The sequence below is a fragment of the Montipora foliosa genome, chromosome 2, assembly GCF_036669935.1.
Source record: "Montipora foliosa isolate CH-2021 chromosome 2, ASM3666993v2, whole genome shotgun sequence".
Lineage (NCBI taxonomy): Eukaryota > Metazoa > Cnidaria > Anthozoa > Scleractinia > Acroporidae > Montipora > Montipora foliosa.
This window is the reverse complement of record NC_090870.1, coordinates 44,088,510-44,108,509: the sequence shown is the minus strand read 5'-3', so window position 1 is coordinate 44,108,509 and position 20,000 is coordinate 44,088,510. Positions and strand designations below refer to the sequence as shown.

The following is a 20,000-nucleotide window of genomic DNA, read 5'->3' as shown; positions in this document are numbered from 1 at the left end:
TTTGATAGATACTGGACCGATCTCCCATCGAGTCCTAAGACGTCGAGTCTGCACATATTTTCATAATCAAAGGACCATGTTTGCGACACGAAAATGCTTGTTAAATCCACTTGATTCCCGGGGGACATCATTGTCCAACCAGAACGTGTGAGCTCCGCCACCAGCTTTCCCGGATGTCCAGATCTCGGTCTGGTATTCGTTTTAATCTTAGCGTATTTGCTAGCCCCAAGGATAAGGTGTATTGGGAGTTCGCCTATTCATCAACATTATCCAAAGTGATACCTCTAAGATGAGCAAATCTTGCTCCATTTTTCCTTTGTTTTCGGGATTCCGATGGGAGAGGAGGTTGCTGCGGTTCACTTTTGTAACTTCTGCCATCCAAGTTTGCAATCTTCAGACTGTGAAGCTCAATCATTCGATTTGTTGATTGCATCATCATCTCTATTTTCCTAATTTCCTTGCAAACTGAATGCTTTCGCAGACGATCGAGTAGACCCGCAGACGCATAGGAGCTGCCAGCTCCTGTATCTAAGAGGGTACGGCATTTGATTCCTTCCATATTTACTACACTCACAGGGTAAACGGCATGGTTATCTTCCCCCCACTCAGTTCAATTACCATTATTTACAGCCCTCAAATGAAGTCTTATCTTGTTCAGCGTTCGTAAGTCGTTTCTACTAAGTTTATCGATATGTAAGCTTACGACTTTTCGTTAATTTGTTAGGTGTATCGATTTCAAAGAGAGAGAGTAAATAACGTAGTCAAAGTACGGTGCTTTTGTTACAGGAATTTAAAAGATCGAAAATTACTGGGCTGTTCAAAAGCAAACAAAACAAGTTTTCAAGACAAACGACAGGTGCTTGAATTAACTCAGTCCATGGGAAGAAAGACTCACCGCATATCCCTTTTGCACAAATCTCAGTGAGCTACCCAGAGGAGGTAAATTAAGCACTTATGGCAATGCTGTAGATGTAAGTTCGACAGTGAATGTTTTACCAATGTCCATTAGTAACTCACAGACCATGCCCATTAAACTGAAAATAAAACTCAGCCTACAATCATCACTATAAATTTCAGAATATCAGAGCAAGGAAAGTTTTAGATGCTGCTGATTATCGAATCAAAACAAGTGAATTATTCCAAAATGATCGCATAGAAACGCGACAAAATTGGCTCGAAATTTTGAACACAAGAAATGAAAATGGAGAATGGTCAAAATTCATCGAAGACTGCCAACCTGTCAGTGAAAGTTCAAACAATCTGCTTTTTGTGAATAAAGAACAGACAACAAATGCCAGTACTGAAAACAATAACAATACAAATGATAATGATGTGGATGATTGGTGTAATTAGGGGAAGGGCCAGCAGGTGAATGGACACCTTATTACAAGAACCTGATATGACTAAACATGGTGATAATATGTTAGGTGTTGCACCAGGAGAAAGAAAAAGACCTGTTTATCATGTGCATAATATTTTAAAGGATGATGAAATGCCCATTGGGGAAAAAGGCATTATTCTGGGTCAAGGATGCTCCCCAGAATGAAAAAAGCTCCAATGATATCATTGTCTATTTAATGATGAAATGGTATATGAAATGAATCATATATGAACTGCGGATAGGCAATCAAGTGAAGCTATGATCTTCGCAGTTATGAGAACAATTTTTGCAATTGCGTAAAGAAGCCTGAAAAATTCAGGACTTCAACGGGGTTTGAACCCGCGACCTCGCGATTCCGGTGCGACGCTCTAACCAACTGAGCTATGAAGCCACTGACGTTAGGAGCTGGTCATTTGTGGGTTCTAATGGTCCCGTGAGAAATGAAATCTATGATGAAATCAATGATGAAAGTCCTGAATTTTTCAGGGCTGTTGCCGTTGCACGTTTTTCTTTTTGTGCTATATAACAAATCACTTAATGACTGGTCCCTCGGGAAACAGTTCAAATCGGAGGGACCCGTCATTAAGTGTTTATTTTAACATAGCTAGTAAATTCAATTACGCAAATGTGCTTCATATATTTGAGAGAATTAGCATCATTTTTACCTGAAACGGCAAAAGTGGGCTTGTTGTTTTACATTTCATGTAAAATGGAGTGAAGCTTGTGACTTTAGCTTCCCGTGACCCAAGGCAAATCAGAATGGACTCTGTTAATCTCGAGTAACAAAAAACAAAGACTCAGTGTCTTTTAAACATGGTTTCTAGAAGAGACGCTATATAAAATGAAAATCCTTAACTGTCGATAAGGCCGTTTTGTGAGTCAACAGAGAGTCAATGTGGGTACATGAAAAAAATTGCGGCAAGGAATCATTTCTATAAACGATCTATAACCATGGAACCCAATTTTTCCTTCTTTGATTTGCAGAAAAATGATTTTGGGGTTCTTTTTCGCACAAACAAATTGGTTATGTAGAAGAAAAACAAGAAGAAAATTCCACGTATACGGCAAACACGAAAATGAACCGCAAGGGGCAACCTGCAAACGTGAAAAATGGTGGGAAAATCATGGTCACGTGGTCACTTTTGCCGTTCACGTTTCACGTAAAGGTGATGTTAAATCTCTATTCATGAAAAGTTCAAACAATAGAGCTACCGTTGGGTTTGTGGTCTTGCTTCGAGAAGAGATCTATAAGTACCAAAAACTTCTCTTATCCCCTCATATTTCATCGGCGTCATAGAAATCAATGCAGTTACAACTGCAAGCTTTTAGTTACCATTAAAAAGGAGTAATTGTTGCCTAAGGTTTGAGAGCCAAGTCACACGTGAATGATAGATTTTGAAGTAAATTAAGGACGGTGTCTACTAATTCGAAGGTATTTTTGCCCCGGTATATGATTATGCAGGAGATGTAGATCTTAACAAGTGTTATTAAAATCCAAATAGAAAATTGGGGGTAACCACGCATTTTTTCGAAGATAACTGATGAATAATATTTAAAATACAAAGCAATGTATGGCGTTCTTTCTCAAATTGAAGCTTAATTATCTCTGAAAAATGCATGGTTACCCCCAATTTTATCTTTGGATACCAAGAGTACTTACTAAGATCTACGTTCTCTGGAGAGCAACCTCGCAAAAATATCACTGTATTGGTAAGCATCACCGATAGGAAACCCGAGTATCTCGAGATGAGCAGAACGAATGCGCAATAACAATAGTAGGCACCGTCCTTCATTCAAATCGGAGTGTACAAAATGCAAACTTGAGATCGTAGATTAGGTTCAAAATACAGACGTCACATCGTTGAATACTCTGGTCACGCGTGACGTAGCTTCACTGTAAGTAAAATGGTGCTTTAAAGAGTTTAAATTCGTTCAAAATTGTTCCGTTCTACACAAGCACACAGCGACTTCGACTTCTTGCAAGTCAAATCAAGTCAAGTCAAGTCAATTCAAGTCAAGTTTTATATGGTTTTATTACACTTAGCTTTTGTGAGAACAGTCTCACCAGCTAGTTTACAAGTACAACACACGAAACGAATGAATAAAAAAAGAAAGAAAAGCGTACCTTGTACAATTAGCTAAGAATAGTAGAATTTGAAATCTAAAATCTATTAATTCGAAAATAGAGTAAAATTAAGGAAGTTTCAATGTGTAATAAATACAGTAAAACAACGACTACTAGTTAATTTAGTTTCCACGACTAGTACTATCGGCAGCCTTCATGTTCTTGAAGCACTATTGAGAATTTTGGTTCCATTGTTCCATCGTTCACATTAAGAAACAGCCTATCAGGAGTCTTCTTATATGGCCCTGTCTAGCCAATCAGCAGCTAGGTTATAACAGATGAAATCCACTTGACTGTGTTCCCTCAGCGGAAAATCGCGTGTGCTCATAGCGGAAGAGTCGAGGTTTACCCTGTTTTAATACAGGTAAGTTGTGGCATTTTTTCGTTTCCTCGATCGCTTTGGTTATCTTTTACGATTACTTCTATTCGAAGAAGCATCCATCAAGGTCATTAAGCTTTCAGTGAGCATTCTAGAGACCGACAGTGTGCATTTATAGCTATTTATGTCACTTGCAGCTTTGCTTTTCAATCGATCGGATTCAGTCGATTCCTGGACACAAACAAATATCGATAACATGTTATGTCATGGAGATCGCATGTATTTACATGCACTAACTAATAAAATGGTACCCGATACCAATAGGCTTTCAATAGACGAGACACCAGAGGTGGCAACCTCGCAGAACAATGTGGAGTACTGTTTAAACTACACCAAATTTTACAACCACGTTCCCAGGGTCTCCATTGTCCTTGAGAATCGACGAAGAGAGTTGCAAATTTTACCAAGAGCGCATGGATCGCTCATTTTGTGGCGAAGGGCCATTTTGCTAACTGAAGCAGATTTTGATTAATGCATTTTCGGATATTCTAAACGCAATGTTAGTGCCTGATGGTTAGGTGATGGCTGTTATGAAAAAAATCCTTTTTTTTTTTGGTACCTAGTTGATTCACATGCACGAAATTCGCTGGGAATTCCTGATGAAAATGGAACTGCTGTTGCTTTAAAGTTTTGTGAATTAGGTGAATTTCAAAATCATCCAGAAACTGTAGAACATTGTCTTAAGGTAAGGATATTTTCATTCAAAGTACATGCAACCATGTTGTTTTGGAAATGAAATTAGTCATATTTTCGTTGAAGTTCCCATTGTCATATTTACATACAAACAGGCTACTAACAACAGCACTCACTTCTCAGTGAGAACTCCTAGTTGTACACATTTAAGTATAAGGAAGTCTAAGGAAGTTTCAATATGTAATAAATGCACTAAAACAACGACTACTAATTAATTCAATTTCCACGACTACTGATTCATTCAGTTTATTATATACATACTGAGATTTAAGGCTTGTTTTATAAGCGGTTTCAACATTTGCTTAAACATGTATTGAACCAAATGTTCGATGCGTTTGAACAGGTCGTCCAACATTGTTGAAAGTGTAAAAAATGTTGAAAGCGTGTTGCATCAAGTTTAAATCGGTTTAAACTTCCATTCAGCATCGATTCAACTTTTCTGTTCTCGAAAATGTGATGAATGGTGTTGAGGCCGTTTGAACACTCTGTCGAACAAAATTGTAGTTCAGATCAGGACGCAAAAGTCAATATGGCGTAGTTTATCTGGACGAGAGATACTGGTTTCTAGTTCTTAGTTTCTCGCAATCAAATTTCGCGAAAGTTTTGGTTCTTCTGTTGGAAAAATGTTGGAAGCGTTTGAACGGGCTCCGCACAACTTTATTTTTGCATCCAAAATTTGCCCAACATCCATTCAACTCTTGTTGAACGAATGTTGGGTTGGTCAAATGTTGAAACCGCTTAAACGGGCCTGTACTCACAGTTTTCTTCCTACGAAATCCCTCTTTAAAAATTCAGATAGCCAATCACATCAGCAAAATGGCTTTCTCGCACGTGCAAAAAGCGTTTCGTCCAATCAGAAGTGACGTGTCAAAACATACCCCTGATTTCATTCAATAAGTTAATTTAATTCAAGCTCCTTGTGTGCAAGAGCCGTCAGAGTGAGAAAACCTTCGAGCCAAAAGTACAAAAAAACGTACACTTTGAGCAGTCTCAAGGCTCCACGAAATTCGAATTCAGTTAAGCATTTAGAAAAGGCAATTGATGACTATATTATAGAACAACAGAACAAAAATACAAGAGTTAAGACAACGAGAGATGTGAGGCTACTCACGTTGAATCGAAGCCACCGGGGCCAAAGAATTCAATGTAGATTTCTTCATGGAAAGCGCTGACGTACGGTTTGGTTTCACAAAACGAACGAGCGAGCCTGAGGCGAGTGAGCACTCGTGCGTAAATACCGTACAAAAGCACTTTCCATGATGAAGTTTGTTTCTTATATACATTTTGAGATTTTCTAAACTACCAAGACGATTTATTTTCATTTTATCAAATTACATGAAACCATTAAAGCTTAATAAGTACCTTACAAGTTACATGAAGGCTTGAAATAGTAATTTAAAATAAAATGCTGAATTGAATGTTCAATCAACTAACCTCACAAAATGACATTTTAATAATAACGAATTCGTTTTTCGTAAGTGTTCATTCAAGTTTGAATATGATAAAAAGTAGGAAAAGCTCGATAAAAGTAAGTACTTAGCTTTTCAATGAAACTGAAGTATTTAAGGATTAAAGCTGAATCTACTATGTCAAGAGGCGGACTGCTGTCTTCGTCTGAAGAGTCAAATGTGCGTTTAATTCGTTTAGAGCGGTTTTCAATTGAGTGTCGAAAGTAATTAGTGAATTACTTTGGTTTTGCATTACTTCACTCAGTGATTGGTTTAAACCAAAACCAATCGTGGCTCGCGCGTGCACATTTTCCCGCGCTTTGTGTCGGCAACGTGTAATTACTTCGAGTTTTGATTGGTTTACTGGATTGTCTCCGTCCTTTTTGATTGGCCAAAGTAATTACTTTGGTTTTGGTTTTACGACACTCATTTGAAAACCGCTCTATAAATGCGTTTTTCTTTCAAATGTCGATTAAAATTTGATTTCAAGCAGACCTCGAAGACTTGACGGTCTTTGCCGTCTTTTCGCTTCACACTAAGGAAGAACTGGCAGAGATATTCGTTCAATTCTTTGGCTTCGATGTCTTTAGGATTTCTTTTCTCGTGTTTTCCTCTCAAAAATTCAACGGGTAACTTCACTCTCTTGCCGTCTTAGCTCTTGTATTTTTGTTCTGTTGTTCGATAATATAGTCATCAATTGACTTTTCTAAATGCTTAAATTTCGTGGAGCCTCGAGCCATTGCTGAAAGTAACTGTACTTTGTACAGCCACCTTTGTACCTTTGGTACGAACGTTTTATCACTCTGACGGCTTGGCACGCAAGGAGCTTGAACTTGTTGAATGAAATTACTGGCATGTTTTGACGAGTCACTTCTGATTGGACAAAACGCTTTTTGCACTTGCGAGAAAGCCATTTCGCTGCTGTGATTGGCTATCTCAGTTTTTTAAGCGGGGTTTCGTAGTGCGAAATCTCAGCGTGTCTCTAATAAAGGTATTTCCTCTTCCTCTTTTGAAGCCTCTTTCTCTCGTCCTCCCTTCTTAGACTTATCCTTTACTTCGTTTTTGTTTTTCACCCAGGATGTTATCCATGAGATGAATGCCGTCATACAGTACAAGGTTACAGCTTTCACTACGTCATTTGCAGTCTCCCTTCCGAAAAATGATTGTCCGCTTAAAATCACCACGGCAACAAGTAACCAAACAGAAAGCAAACCAACCGTACATAAAATAGAGCTACGCAATTTAAACCATGTGGTACGCAGTTGAATCTTGGTGGTCTCATAATAGTAGGTGTAGATATAAACTGCAAAGAAAAAAGCAGCGAAAATTACACCGATAAAAAGAAGAACAATGAGACCCCATATTGGGTTTAACATGATGCCTATCACAAGCCAGCAAAAATGATAAACAGTCAGATTTCCCCACGTAAAGAAGACGAGTCGACGGACTTTTATATCAGGTAAGAAATCGAAACCGGTTAGGTTGTTAGTTACAAGGGCTCCTAAGACAGGCACCTCCAAAACTGTTATTCCAAGAATTGCATAAATATCAAAGGAAGCTTTCCCTATTGCAGAAAAAACCAAAGCTGTAATTACAAGTACGAATTCCACAATCAAAATAAAGTACAAACTATAATTGCCAGCCGTAACAAGAGCTGTACTATGTGAATTACTATTGTGTAAAAATATAAGGGCAATTAAAGCTAACAATGGGCCACAAATGATTGTGAAAATTAAAGACAGCCACAATATTGCTCTTATATGAAAACTGCGACGTCCAATTGCAGAAATGCTTGCTTTGTGACCCTCAACAACACACTCAGCTGTGTTCAGTCGTGGATCCTGTATCGCCGGACTCACAGCAAGATCTTCAAGCTGTAATGATAAAAATCACAGTAACATATTTATCGTAACATTGACCAACATTTAAAGATGACCGGTTCTACTGACAAAGAGAAAGATAGAAAAAGGAAACAAGATCAGAAAAAAAGAAACTAGTGCTATCGAGATACTACGTGCCCGGGAGGGTAGGGGTGTTCCCAGAAAAATTGGGTAGGGGTCTGCAGCCCGCTTCCCAAAACCCTTACCCTATTTATGACCAAAATCTGCGATTTTCCCTACCCTATTTATGACCTGACCCTAGTTCAGACCAATGTTAAAGGCAATGTTTATCTACTTTTATTAGGTAGGTTACATGATAAAGATGTAGCTTCTAAATAAAAAACGAATTCAAGACTAGAGTGCAAAAATCGATCCCCTATTTATGACCAAAATGGCGGAAAATTGGCCAAAATCGATACCCTATTTATGACCAAAACGGCTGAAAAACCCTACCCTTTGGGGCCGCACATACCTATATAGCCCATATAAGGGCGTACCCCCCCCCCCCCCCCCTGGGACTACGTGCAATAAATTACAGATAAATATCCAAGTCTGTAGATGATTGCCCACGAAGCTAGGAACGGAGTGTTAATACCCAAAAAAATCACTTCCCAAGTTACAATTCCGGGTGTACAGACAACGGACACATTTTCAGTATGCCCCTTGCATGAGTCCTGTAGAGATTTAGCCTTCCTCAGAAGATTTTATACTCAAATTCTCTGATGAGAATTCTCACGGTTAAAAATTGTGGGCATCCGCAGGAGAGGGAAAAGAATTCCCCAGTAGCTACTAATGGCACTTGGGAATGAACGGAATCAAGAGATACAACTCGGAAGATGCCTTCTTTTGGGAAAATCGAGCTCTCTGTGATCGGAACATAAGTTTCCTTGGAAACCTGAGTGCTGGCCTTCACTCACGTAATTAGTGAAAGTCGAGAGTTCTACTAATTCAGGTATGACTGTCAAAACATTAAAATAAAAGGGACAGTTTCTAAAGACAGCTCTTTAAGGTTGACAACCTCGAATTAGTGGAGAAGAACTGTTCGCAAACTTGAATTCTTGAATCGGTTGTTTGACTGTCGGAGAGAGCATGAAAGAGCTCCAGTTTGCTCCAACGTCTGTCTGATTCACAACTGATTTTGCAATCTCGACTTAACTTATCGTACTTCTTTACTTTACCATGCTTTTTTCGTTTTGACAAGTGGATAAATATTTTGCTGTGGCAACTCTTTTGCACCTTTAGGAATCCCTTTCAGAGAATAACAATTACCTAGCCATTCACACATACATTTTGCTCGCCACCCACCAAGAATGTTGCAATTCATTCAATTGCGCTCAAAACGCTTGTCTTTGTGAACAATTCCCGCATTAAAAGGTGTGCAGCTTTTTTAATGGAATTGGGCTCGTCTACATTAATAACCGATCTTTTCAACCACCGTGAAATAAACTTAAGTCACATCTTACCGAAGCTAATGCTCCTTTAACGATCATTTTGCGTTCGTCCCATGAAACGTTACAACAGAAAGGTGGGATTGTAATGTCCAGTTGTTGAGTTCGAGGGGCAACAAGAATAGAGCCAAGAGACAAAATCTGAAGGACGTTGGTAGGGAAACCAGCGTACAGGCATGACTTGCTCCACGTGTACGGGATTAGTGAGCTATTTTCTTGCTTGGTCACGTACAAATTTACGTGGACGAGGACAGACGAGGGTGTCGTGGCTGGATACAAAGCTTCTGCAATTTTAAAGTAATTTTTGGCTGATGCAAGGCTGTTATAGATTTCTCCAAACGTTTGAGCACAGGACTCATTCCTTACGCATCCCATCACATTTGCCTCGCATGTCGCAAGCGACATTTGACAGGAGAGAATAATCACGACCTGCATGAAGATCAAGTCCAACGTCTCTCGAATTCTGGAGAGCAGCATCTTGGCTCTGAAAGGGCGTCTGTAGGCAATCCTGTCCACATGAAAAAATTCTTTTTTATGTTTTGTCTGTACGATTTTTGTTACTTTCTTGATCATGATATATATTCTTCTTAAAAAACACAAATATGAAACAGGCTGCATGGTAATAACGGAAACATACTTCAATGATGAAATGATATATGAAATAAACCATGTATGAACTGCGGATATGAAATCAATTGAAGCTATGATCCTCGCAGTTATGAAGGCAATTTTTGCAATTGCGTAGAGAAGCCTGAAAAATTCAGGACTTCAACGGGGTTTGATAGCTTCACTTGATTTCATGTCCGCAGTTCATATATGGTTTATTTCATACATCATTTCATCATTGATGCATTCCTGACGGGAACATTAGAACCCACAAATGACCAGCTCCCAACGTCAGTGGCTTCATAGCTCAGTTGGTTAGAGCGTCGCACCGGTATCTCGAGGTCACGGGTTCAAACCCCGTTGAAGTCCTGAAATTTTCAGGCTTCTCTACGCAATTGCAAAAATTGCCTTCATAACTGCGAGGATCATAGCTACTTGTCAGGTTTAAATTATATTACAAATCTTTTTCATGAATTTGACCACGAAAAGGAATGCAGAAGTGCAATTTTCAACCACTTCAATAAATCCTTCTGAAAATTTAAACAACGCTTTTCCTAAAAATAAAGAGAACTGGGCCCGGTTGTTCGGAAGCCGATTAACTTAATCCAGGATAAGCGCAAACTTTTGTCTCACGTTTTCAACTTTTTGGTGAAAGTTTCTTTTGCCTATTTTTGTTTTTCAAGATTGACTTCCTCTAATGTAAAGTTTTGCCGAATAAAAGCGTTGACCAGCATTTAGGAGTAGAGAAATAAACTCTTTGGTTAATTTTTAATCTGAGATTATATCCAGTGGTCTCAGTAGCAAGTGCACCAATATATGACTTGAAACTAATATTGATGTGACTGCTGGACTAACTAATAGAGCAGAGTCGGTGTCACAGAGAACATATAGACTACAAAGTTCAGAAAGCTCCACAAGACCAAGTATTATTAGGGTAACATTTCCACATCCTGGCATAGGCAGAGACTAGTACAGTCAAAATTTAGATTTTTTCAAGGTGAACATAAATAGAGGTTGGACACCAATATTAGAAGTAACAAGACAGTTTCAAGTCAATTAAAAAAAGTCAAGTACAAATTCTTCGGCGACAATTTCCACTCCGTTGCTGCCAAGACTATTCAACCTTCTGAAGGTGACACATTAAATTAAGCAGTTTTTTACTCGTGAATATATGGATATATCCACGAGTTTTGGTGAGGTTCTTTATGCAAATGTGTCACTCCTGCGTAACCGGAAGTTCGATCTGATTAGCCAATCCGGATGGATAATCACAACGCAGCTTAGAAAGCTGTGACTTCCTGTTCGCTAGGTTGTGCGCCGCCAGTGCTGTTTGTGGCTTTTATACTTAAGTGTTTGAGCACCTTCCGCTGCATTTAGAAGCAAGAGACTGAAGAATTAAAGAAATGACGTCCTTCGAAGGTGAAGCAAAAGATTCTGAACTAGTACACAATGGTTCAACATTAATTGTGCACCGCCTTTCACTCTCCAACTCGTAGGCTTTATACATGTTGAAATGCAATCGACAGACACATGGTGAGAAGACAGTCTCTGTCGATCCCCTTAACTCACGGGCGACCCATTTGTTGGAACCCATCAGTTAAACTGTCTGGACTTGTTGCAAGGAAAACCCCAGAACTTGAAAAGTGGTTCAAGGAGTTAAATTTAGAGTTGGTCAATCCAAAAGAGTTTATTGATGTTGCTGGCGAGGAACGTCTATTTAATCCACCTGACAGCCATGATATTGATGTAATGATCATCCACTCCTATGGACGCAACCCTGGAAAATACGCACAAGTTATCAAGGATTCCAAGAAGTGTAAGTGGGTTCATGTTCTCCACACAATCAGTGAAGAGCTAGCAAAGTACATGAAAAAGGAAGCAAGCTCGCTCACAGTCTGGGCATCAAGTATCAGAACATGATGTGCAGCTCAAATTGTGCGAAATAGCTGACATCATTATTGCAATTGGGCCCAAAGTAGCTGAAGCTTACACAGCATATCTGCGATCCAAAAAGAAATTTGTTTTTGATTTAACCCCAGCAGTCGTTCATGATCTGATTGGTGTTCGGCCAGTCGTTGAACATGGGGACATCTTTCGCCTTGTGGTAAGTGCAACCTACCACGAAAAGTATTTCTCGGTCAAAGGCATTGATATTGCTGCACAAGCTATCGAGCTATTGAAGGACCTCTCATACCATATCATATTCATTGTGTTGCCGGGAAAAGACACCAAAGTGCTTGAAAGTCTGCTTGTCAATGAGAAATATATCGACCCAAGACAATTCACTGTTAGACCAGTTAAGAAGAATACAGAAGACTTGAAAAAGTTGCTTTGTCAAGTACAATTAGCCATCCAGCCCTCAAGAACAGTGGGTTTTGAAACAACTTGTCTTTCTGCCTTGTCTGCTGATGTTCCTGTTCTTGTCAGTGGGAACACTGGGCTAGGAATGGCACTGAGGAAATTACCTTCTGGGGCTAACTTTGTTATAGATTCTATGAAACCACAAGATTGGGCCAACGAGATAAAGGAGGTTAGAGAAAAAGGTGCCAAAGATTGTGCTGATGTGGCTCAGAAGTTGCGGAAAGAATACATGGAGGAATTCAATTTGAGGAAACAATAGGTGCGGTTACACGGGGCACTTTTACCGTGGTAAATTGCCTTTTTACCACGGGAAACTGTATTTAGTAGTGTGACCGACGCTTCCCGAGGTAAATTTCCCGTGTTAAATATCCATGGAGACGTCAAAAAGATCAGTGGAAGCGCCCATGACATTTAACGTGGGAAGTTGGAAGGGTGTTTTGATGCCCGAGGTACAAGAGCCAATCGCTATGCTGATGAAGTTGTGATTAAATTTCCCGCCAATGAATTGCGTGAGATTTCGTTTTACCTCGGTAATCTTCGTAACGTGTGACCCCTAGTTAACACGGTATACTAAAACCCAAGTGTGAGGCACCGTGGGATAATTTACCATGGGAAATGGCATTTACCATGGTGAGTGTAACCGCACCTAATGTAACAGACTTGTGAAGAAAATGTTCGAGATGTTCCCAGAGAAACAAGGTAATCAGCCAATATGGTAAGGCAGTAGCAGTTCTTGATCATTTTATGTGCCCTTGTTTAGATTCCTCGGTTTGTTCCTAAGAGTTGATCGCCCAAGATTAAAATCAGTACTGAATGCATGTGAATTGTCTTTTGTTATTTCTACAGTAAGTGGGAAAAGTAGTTAATTGGGACCCTGAAATTCATGGAAAGACCAGAATTAGAAAACAGTAATCTTTGTTTCATTTTTAAGTTGCATTCCCCACCCCTTTTCCTCCGCCATACAATACTGGTAATGGAAAAATTACGTCTCCGCAATAAAAAAAAAAACCATCAACATTATTATGGAGGAGGGTGTTTGGTGAACCGATTACGAGGGAAATTTGTCCAACATTCCTGAAAAGGGGTCTTGATTTTCTCGGAGTTTTTCCAGTTTTCCCACTACACCACAAGCCATCTAAAGCCACCCTACAATTTTGTCCTCAAATGCTTATAATTATTCTTAAAAAGAAACTCGGTAATCCCCACATTTTTATTGCTGGTATTAGTCCCTGCACAGTTAGCAAAATTCCCTTGCATAGATTGAGAGGTACAGACTGTACCTTAAATTTTCCAACTGTGAAGGTAGTGTTGAGTCCGGTACTATGTCATAATGTTGGGTGCATTTCATGGAGTAATAACTGCTTTCCACAAGTGGTACCATAACTTATGTAGTATTGTAGATTCAATCCTAAATAGTGCAGTTTCTCTTAAGAAATAAAACGAGTTTGAGCCACTCTAACACCAAGACTAACAGTCCAAGATTATGTGTACTCATTTCTATATTTTTAATTTGTTATTTATTTTCCATATCTAGAGAGCAAAAAAGAGGGTCTTGAAGCAACGAACACAATGAAAGGCTCCTACCTTCAAGCTGCGATACAACAAACAAAAACGCTAAGTGTATCAGATGAAAATAACGAGAATGGAGCCCTTGCAAAATTTGTACCAAAAATGCGTGTACCAGAGAACAATGACGATCCCTTACGACCAGAAATGATTGTCGCTGGATTTTCAGGGATAAGAGTTGAAGAGAGACTGGATGAGGTGGATGGATTAAGAACTCAGCAAGAGCCATCTTCTAGGCTTTTCACGTCTGTTCAAAACATTCTTTACCCGATTAGAGCACGGATCTGTCTAAAATTAAACCCAAGAGATGACCTAAACTTTCGAGATTTTCGATTGTTGGGAGAAAAAATGAACTTTGATAAAGACATCACTCGAAACTTGGAACTGAAGGAAAATCCGACTGATAAACTGCTCCAGCTGTGGTGCAGTACACGTAGGACCCAACCAACAGTAGGGTGTCTCATTGAGTTACTGAAAGACAGTGATTTGGAAAGGTGGGATGTGGTTGACATTCTTGAGAAATGGGTTGAAGACGGGGTCAGAGAATGAGTAATGTCAAATGAAGGTTGCTTTAAGCAGTTCTGAAAAGGTACGGTTGCCTTTTGCCACGAGCAAATGACATTCGTGTCTTAAAAAAGACACGATTTTCTGATACAATGATAGCTATCAATCATTATTAATACTAAATTGATATCATAATTAAATCTTTTTTTCGCTTCAGGTTACGCTACTTACTACTTAGTTAATAGTACCTTGTATCATTACACTGGTTTAGTTTTATTTTATAGAAGCATTTAATGTTTTCATTCGTTGCTCATTTTCGGATTCTAGTTATACGAGGAGGTGATTTCTTGGTGTTTGCAGTGACTACACACATTCGTGCTATTCACTTGATGGGATCCTCGCTACGCTCTTGGACGGAAACAGAACATCTCTCATTAGGTTCTTTTTTCGTCCAGCAGCAATAGTACAACTCAATACATTGGTTGCAAACCACTTACAGGAAAGTTAAGTTTTTTGTAAGTTCGATAGGAATGAAACTGGCTATAAGCCACCAAGAAACGTTTTCCGCGAAAAAAACTGTTGTCTTCGTTCAAAAATTTATAGATAAATTAGAAAATTGTGTATTTCGTCAGTTAAAAATAATTTTGTAGGTAGGTAAGTTGTGTTTGTTTCGTTCGTTTTCTTTGACTGCACTGAGAATGGCGGCGACCTGCTAGAGAAGACCAATGGCCACTCTTGTCACTGTGCACATATAAAGTTGCCATTTTTACGTTTTATTTATTTTCTTAAGTATCTTTTGTTATTATAAAGCTTATAGTTTTACCGGAGAAATCTCTTCCATTCGATTGGCTAAGAGCAGAGGTATTTTAGTGTGCATGGGAAAATTACTGTCAGCTTTTTAAGGTAGTAGTATTACCAATATTATTAAATTCTCGACCTCAGATATTGCGTTTCTGATTGGTTCGTTCAATTTCGGTTATCAGCTTTTAGTATAAATACACAGGTGATTATACAAAATCGCGCGCTCTCATTGGCTTGCTATCTCGGATTATCAGCCGATAATCACCTCGACGGACAAAATGGCTGCCAGTAGTCGTTTTGCCACCGTAAGTGAAGATGATTTCGCGTTGAACAATTTTTTTTCTCTTTGTTGAAATAATCACCTGTGTATTTATACTAAAACAATTATTCGTCTCAGGCTCAGTGATTATCTGTGAATATTCACCTCGACTTCGTCTCGGTGAATATTCACCGATAATCACTTCGCCTTCGGCGAATAATTGTTAATTATAATCCATCAAATATTTTCGCTTGCACGCGATTGATCTAAACAGGTTACGTGACCGAATTCCCCAACTAAAACTAGGGAATATCCTATAATATTCCCCGATTTCCCAAAACTTTTGCAATTAGAATTAATTTCACGATGGCGAAATGGTTTGTTTTTGCGACGGAAGAAGAAATGAACCTACTGGTCGATAAAGTGGTATCAGAAAACACGAAGAAGTCAACTTCCTACGCTGTATTCTAAACGTTTTTGTCGGTAAGCTGTTCGTAAATGTTTTGTATTATTTGTAAGCTCCAGCCTTGCGAAAAATATTTGAAGGATAATAAACACAATAACCTCCATTTGACGTTAAAAATATTCTCAGATATTTGTCCGCGGACGTTATTTGTTACTCGATGCTCACAGTTTTCCTCGAGCTTCTCTCTCGCAAAATTGTTCGCTTCTCGGAACAGATAACGTCCGCGGACAAATATCTGAGCATATTTTCGCGCCAAATGGTGGCTATTGTTTATATATACCGTATGACCTAATATGGAAACTGATTGCGTTAAGTATTACTAGGCTGAAACATTTGTGCGATTAACGAAGTTTCCGGGGACACAATGACTGATTGTCCAAGCACTCGCGCTTGTTGGATATGAGACTAGTTACAGCCAACTCGGCGCCACGTAAGTGCCTCGTTGGTTATTTTCCATCTTATATCCAACCCACGCTCATATAATAATTGTTAAATTAAATAGCCTGATTTGAACGTGTTATTTGGTATAAATGCCACTCGTGATATTATGGAATTACCGATCGTTTACTCTCAAACCGCTGATAAAATAATCTATACATTCTTTACATGAAAACAATAAACACTTAATGACTGATGCCGAGGGAACCAGCTCATTTTGTTTCCCGAGGATCTCAATGGCCGAGGCGCAGCCGAGGGAAACATTGAATTTCGAGGGAAACAAAATGCACTGTTTCCCGAGGGACCAGTCATTAAGTGATTTGTTATATAGCATAAAAAGAAAAACATGCAACAGCAACAGCAACGGCGGTCGTCGGTCAACATTCGCATGTAACAGTGCAGTGTCACCCGCTCAGAGACTTTTGGTGGGAAACAGTTTTATTGTTAGATGTCATGTGACCTCGAAGCAACCAATGAGAGTGCGCGCTGCTTGGGGAAAAAACTCAGCTATATAACAATACAAGTTAATTACTCTTGGGACTGTATCATGCTTCCATTGTTTTAATGTGAATAACCCCCAAACTGAAAGGCGGGAGTCAGGGTGACTTAGTGGTTATCTATCGAGTCTCCCATCGCTGCGAGCCGGGGTTCAACTCTGGCCCCGGCTTGCATGTGGGCTGAGTTTTAGACGATCTCAACCTGACTCGAGGGTTTTTCTTCGGGTACTCCGGTTTTCCTCCCTCATCAAAATCGACTCAGAGCTAATTAACATCTAGTTGTGGTGCTGTGCTCCGACATCAACATGGACTGTATAGCGGCAGCCAGAGGCGGCTTTGTATGCTTTCAGCCCGATATCGTGAGCTGCGCCCTTCGCAATTCAGTCCTCAATACTGCAAGTAAAGGGTCATTAGCACTGCCAATTATTATTATTATTATTATTATTATTATTATTATTATTATTATTATTATTATTATTATTATTAACTGTATTATGGGATTTGCGAAAACAGCGAATTCCAACTTTGGTATTTAAGGGTGAAATACAGCAAAAATTTAACCTACACACGCCATAACTAGGAAACACGCGTCAGCTGAATGAATCAAATTTCTATCAAAAGTAGCGCGCGTAACACACCGGAAGTGAAAATACGGCGCAAAATCGCGCGAACCGGAAATACAACCTGCGGAAAAAATTTGTCAAAATCTCGGAATTTTGCTCGGTGACCTATTTTGATTTTTTGCATGCACGTATCATTCACGATGGCACTTCAAAGTTTCGGGGAAAGTTATCTAGTACAATTTTCTGTAAACTATAGAAAGCCGTTTTCCGATGTATCTTAAATTCTACTAGATAACGTTCCGTCATACTCCTTAAGAAGTTAAAGAATTTAGAGAGATTTCCAACAAAGAAATAACAATGGTAGGTCACCGACCTAGTTTTTCAGATAATTTTCAAAAACTGAGGCTTAGAGGGCCTTTTTGTGGACCTGGCTTGTTGCCATGGTAACCGATCTTAGGTCATAAGTGCCCTTAAAGTATTACCCAACAATAGAGTTGCAAAGATATTTATAGTTTGGCTACACTATGAAATATCCTTCTGTGGTATCTTTCATCGTTTCACTATAGCAACGATAAACCCTTTCATGCCTCCTTACGGACGGTGCCCACTAAATTCAAAGGTATTTTTGCGAGGTTTACTGACTATGCGGGAAAAGCAGCTCTTAACAAGCGTTATTGAAATCCAAAAAGAAAAGTGGGGGTAACCACGCATTTTTCGAAGATAATTAATCAACAGTATCTGTGAAAGGCTTTAAAATACAAAGCAATGTATGGCGTCCCATTCCAGACTGAAGCTTAATTATCTCTGAAAAATGCACTTGCTAAGTTCTTCTTTCTCCGCAAAGTTTTCAACCGCACAAAAATATCCCTGTATTATAAGCACCGTCGATAGGTGATCCGAGTATCTCGAGATGGGCAGAACGTATGCGCAATAACAATAGTAGGCACCGTACTTAACCTCACGATTACGTGAAATGGCAAACGTCGGCTAGCCGTTTCACGTAAAGGCCCATTTAAACGGTTTTAACATTTGATCAACTTTCATTCAACAAACGTTGAACGGATCTTGGGCAAATGTTGGACTCAAAAACAAAGTTATGCGGAGGCCGTTCAAACAGTTCCAACATTGTGCTAACAAAAGAACCAACACTTTCGCGAAAATTGATTGCGAGGAACTACGAACTAGAAACCAGACTTTCTCGGCCAGATAAACTACGCCATATTGACTTTTGCGGCCTTATGTGAGCATGCGCGTGTTCTACAATTGTTGAATAGAGTGTTCAAACGGCTTCAACTCCATTCAACATTTCGAAAACAAAGGAAAAGTTGAATCGATGTTGAATGAAAGTTTATACCAATTTAAACTTGATTCAACAAACTTTCAACATTTCCGTTACGCTTTCAACAATGTTAGACGACCTGTTCAAACGCACCGAACATTTGGTTCAACAAAGTGTTGAATGCATGTTGAAGCAAATGTCGAAGACGCTATATAGAATGAAAATTCTTATCCGTCAAATTTTGTGAGTTTCGATGAAGACGATTGCGGTAAGCAGTCAGTTATGTGAAGTGTTATAGCAAAGGAACAACAGACACAAGATGGCGGATCTACAGAACACGTGCACTGCTTTATTCCCCACACCACGTGCCTGGTGCAACCGCTGACCTGATGTTATATCTCCCCCTTTTTTTAGCGAAAGAAAAGCAAGCAAACAAAAGGAAACACAACTGAAAAATTACAGAATTAAGAAACAGTGGCAATGCAAAACTTCAGACAACGTGACCACTGGAGTAGTGTTTCTATCTCAAAATTGAACACATGTACAAGACTTTGTGAAATGTTACAAAACTGTTCCAACTGTGGTTAAAACTTGACATAGTCTTTGGACCTTGAAGGTTCTCTAACTGTCCTACCGAACCGTGTGGTAGTAGCCATAGACATTTTGACTGGTGTTGACCTAGGATTCTGCAGGGCTCCTGCACCAGACATCTCAACTTCAGTGCCTGTTAGGTCTACATCGGATGAGGCTGAGCATGCAAACTCTGATGCCTTTGGCTCTTCAGTTCTTAGCAAATGGTGACGATTTCTTCGGTACTCTCCTCGCTCTGTTTCAACCTTGTAGGATCTTGGTAACGGAAGAATCTCCGTAACTTTAGCAGGCTTCCACTTGTTGCCTTCTCGAACTCTTACAAACTCGCCATTCATCAGTGGTGGCAGTTCCTTCGCTGTTTTGTCATGCTGCAGCTTTTGCTTTCTTTGCCTTTCTTTTAACTTAGGCAAGACTTCTTCAGGATCATACAGTTGGGGCTTTAACATTTCTCTGGTCATTGAAATTTGGGTTCTCAAACGCCTTCCCATTAACATTTGCGAGGGTGACAAGTTGACCTCATCCAAAGGAGTATTCCGATATAAAAGGAGGGCTTTGTATGGGTCGTCAGCTTTCTCAAGCATTGACTTGACTGTTTGGACTGTTCTCTCCGACTGACCATTTGACTGGGGGTACTCTGGACTCGACGTGACATGATGAAAAGCCCAGTCCTCCGAAAACTTTTTAAACTCTGCAGAGCTGTAACATGGACCATTGT

At 39.5% G+C, this 20,000-nt stretch overlaps 1 protein-coding gene and 1 pseudogene across 4 annotated transcripts in view; one reads left to right on the top strand and one right to left on the bottom strand.

Moving 5' to 3' along the window:
* Nucleotides 1–3,415: 3,415 nt before the first annotated feature.
* LOC137993225 (uncharacterized) overlaps nt 3,416–20,000 on the bottom strand; it is a 34,671-nt gene continuing 18,086 nt past the window's right edge. For all 4 annotated transcript variants that reach the window (XM_068838939.1, XM_068838940.1, XM_068838941.1 and 1 more), the window contains 2 exons: nt 9,370–9,862; nt 3,416–7,900 (listed from right to left, as the gene is read on the bottom strand). In XM_068838939.1, the coding sequence (XP_068695040.1) occupies nt 6,998–7,900; nt 9,370–9,831 (1,365 nt within the window). In that variant the 5' untranslated portion in view covers nt 9,832–9,862 and the 3' untranslated portion in view covers nt 3,416–6,997. The remainder of the gene's footprint in view (nt 7,901–9,369; nt 9,863–20,000) is intronic.
* LOC137990847 (uncharacterized) lies at nt 11,456–17,238 on the top strand (annotated as a pseudogene).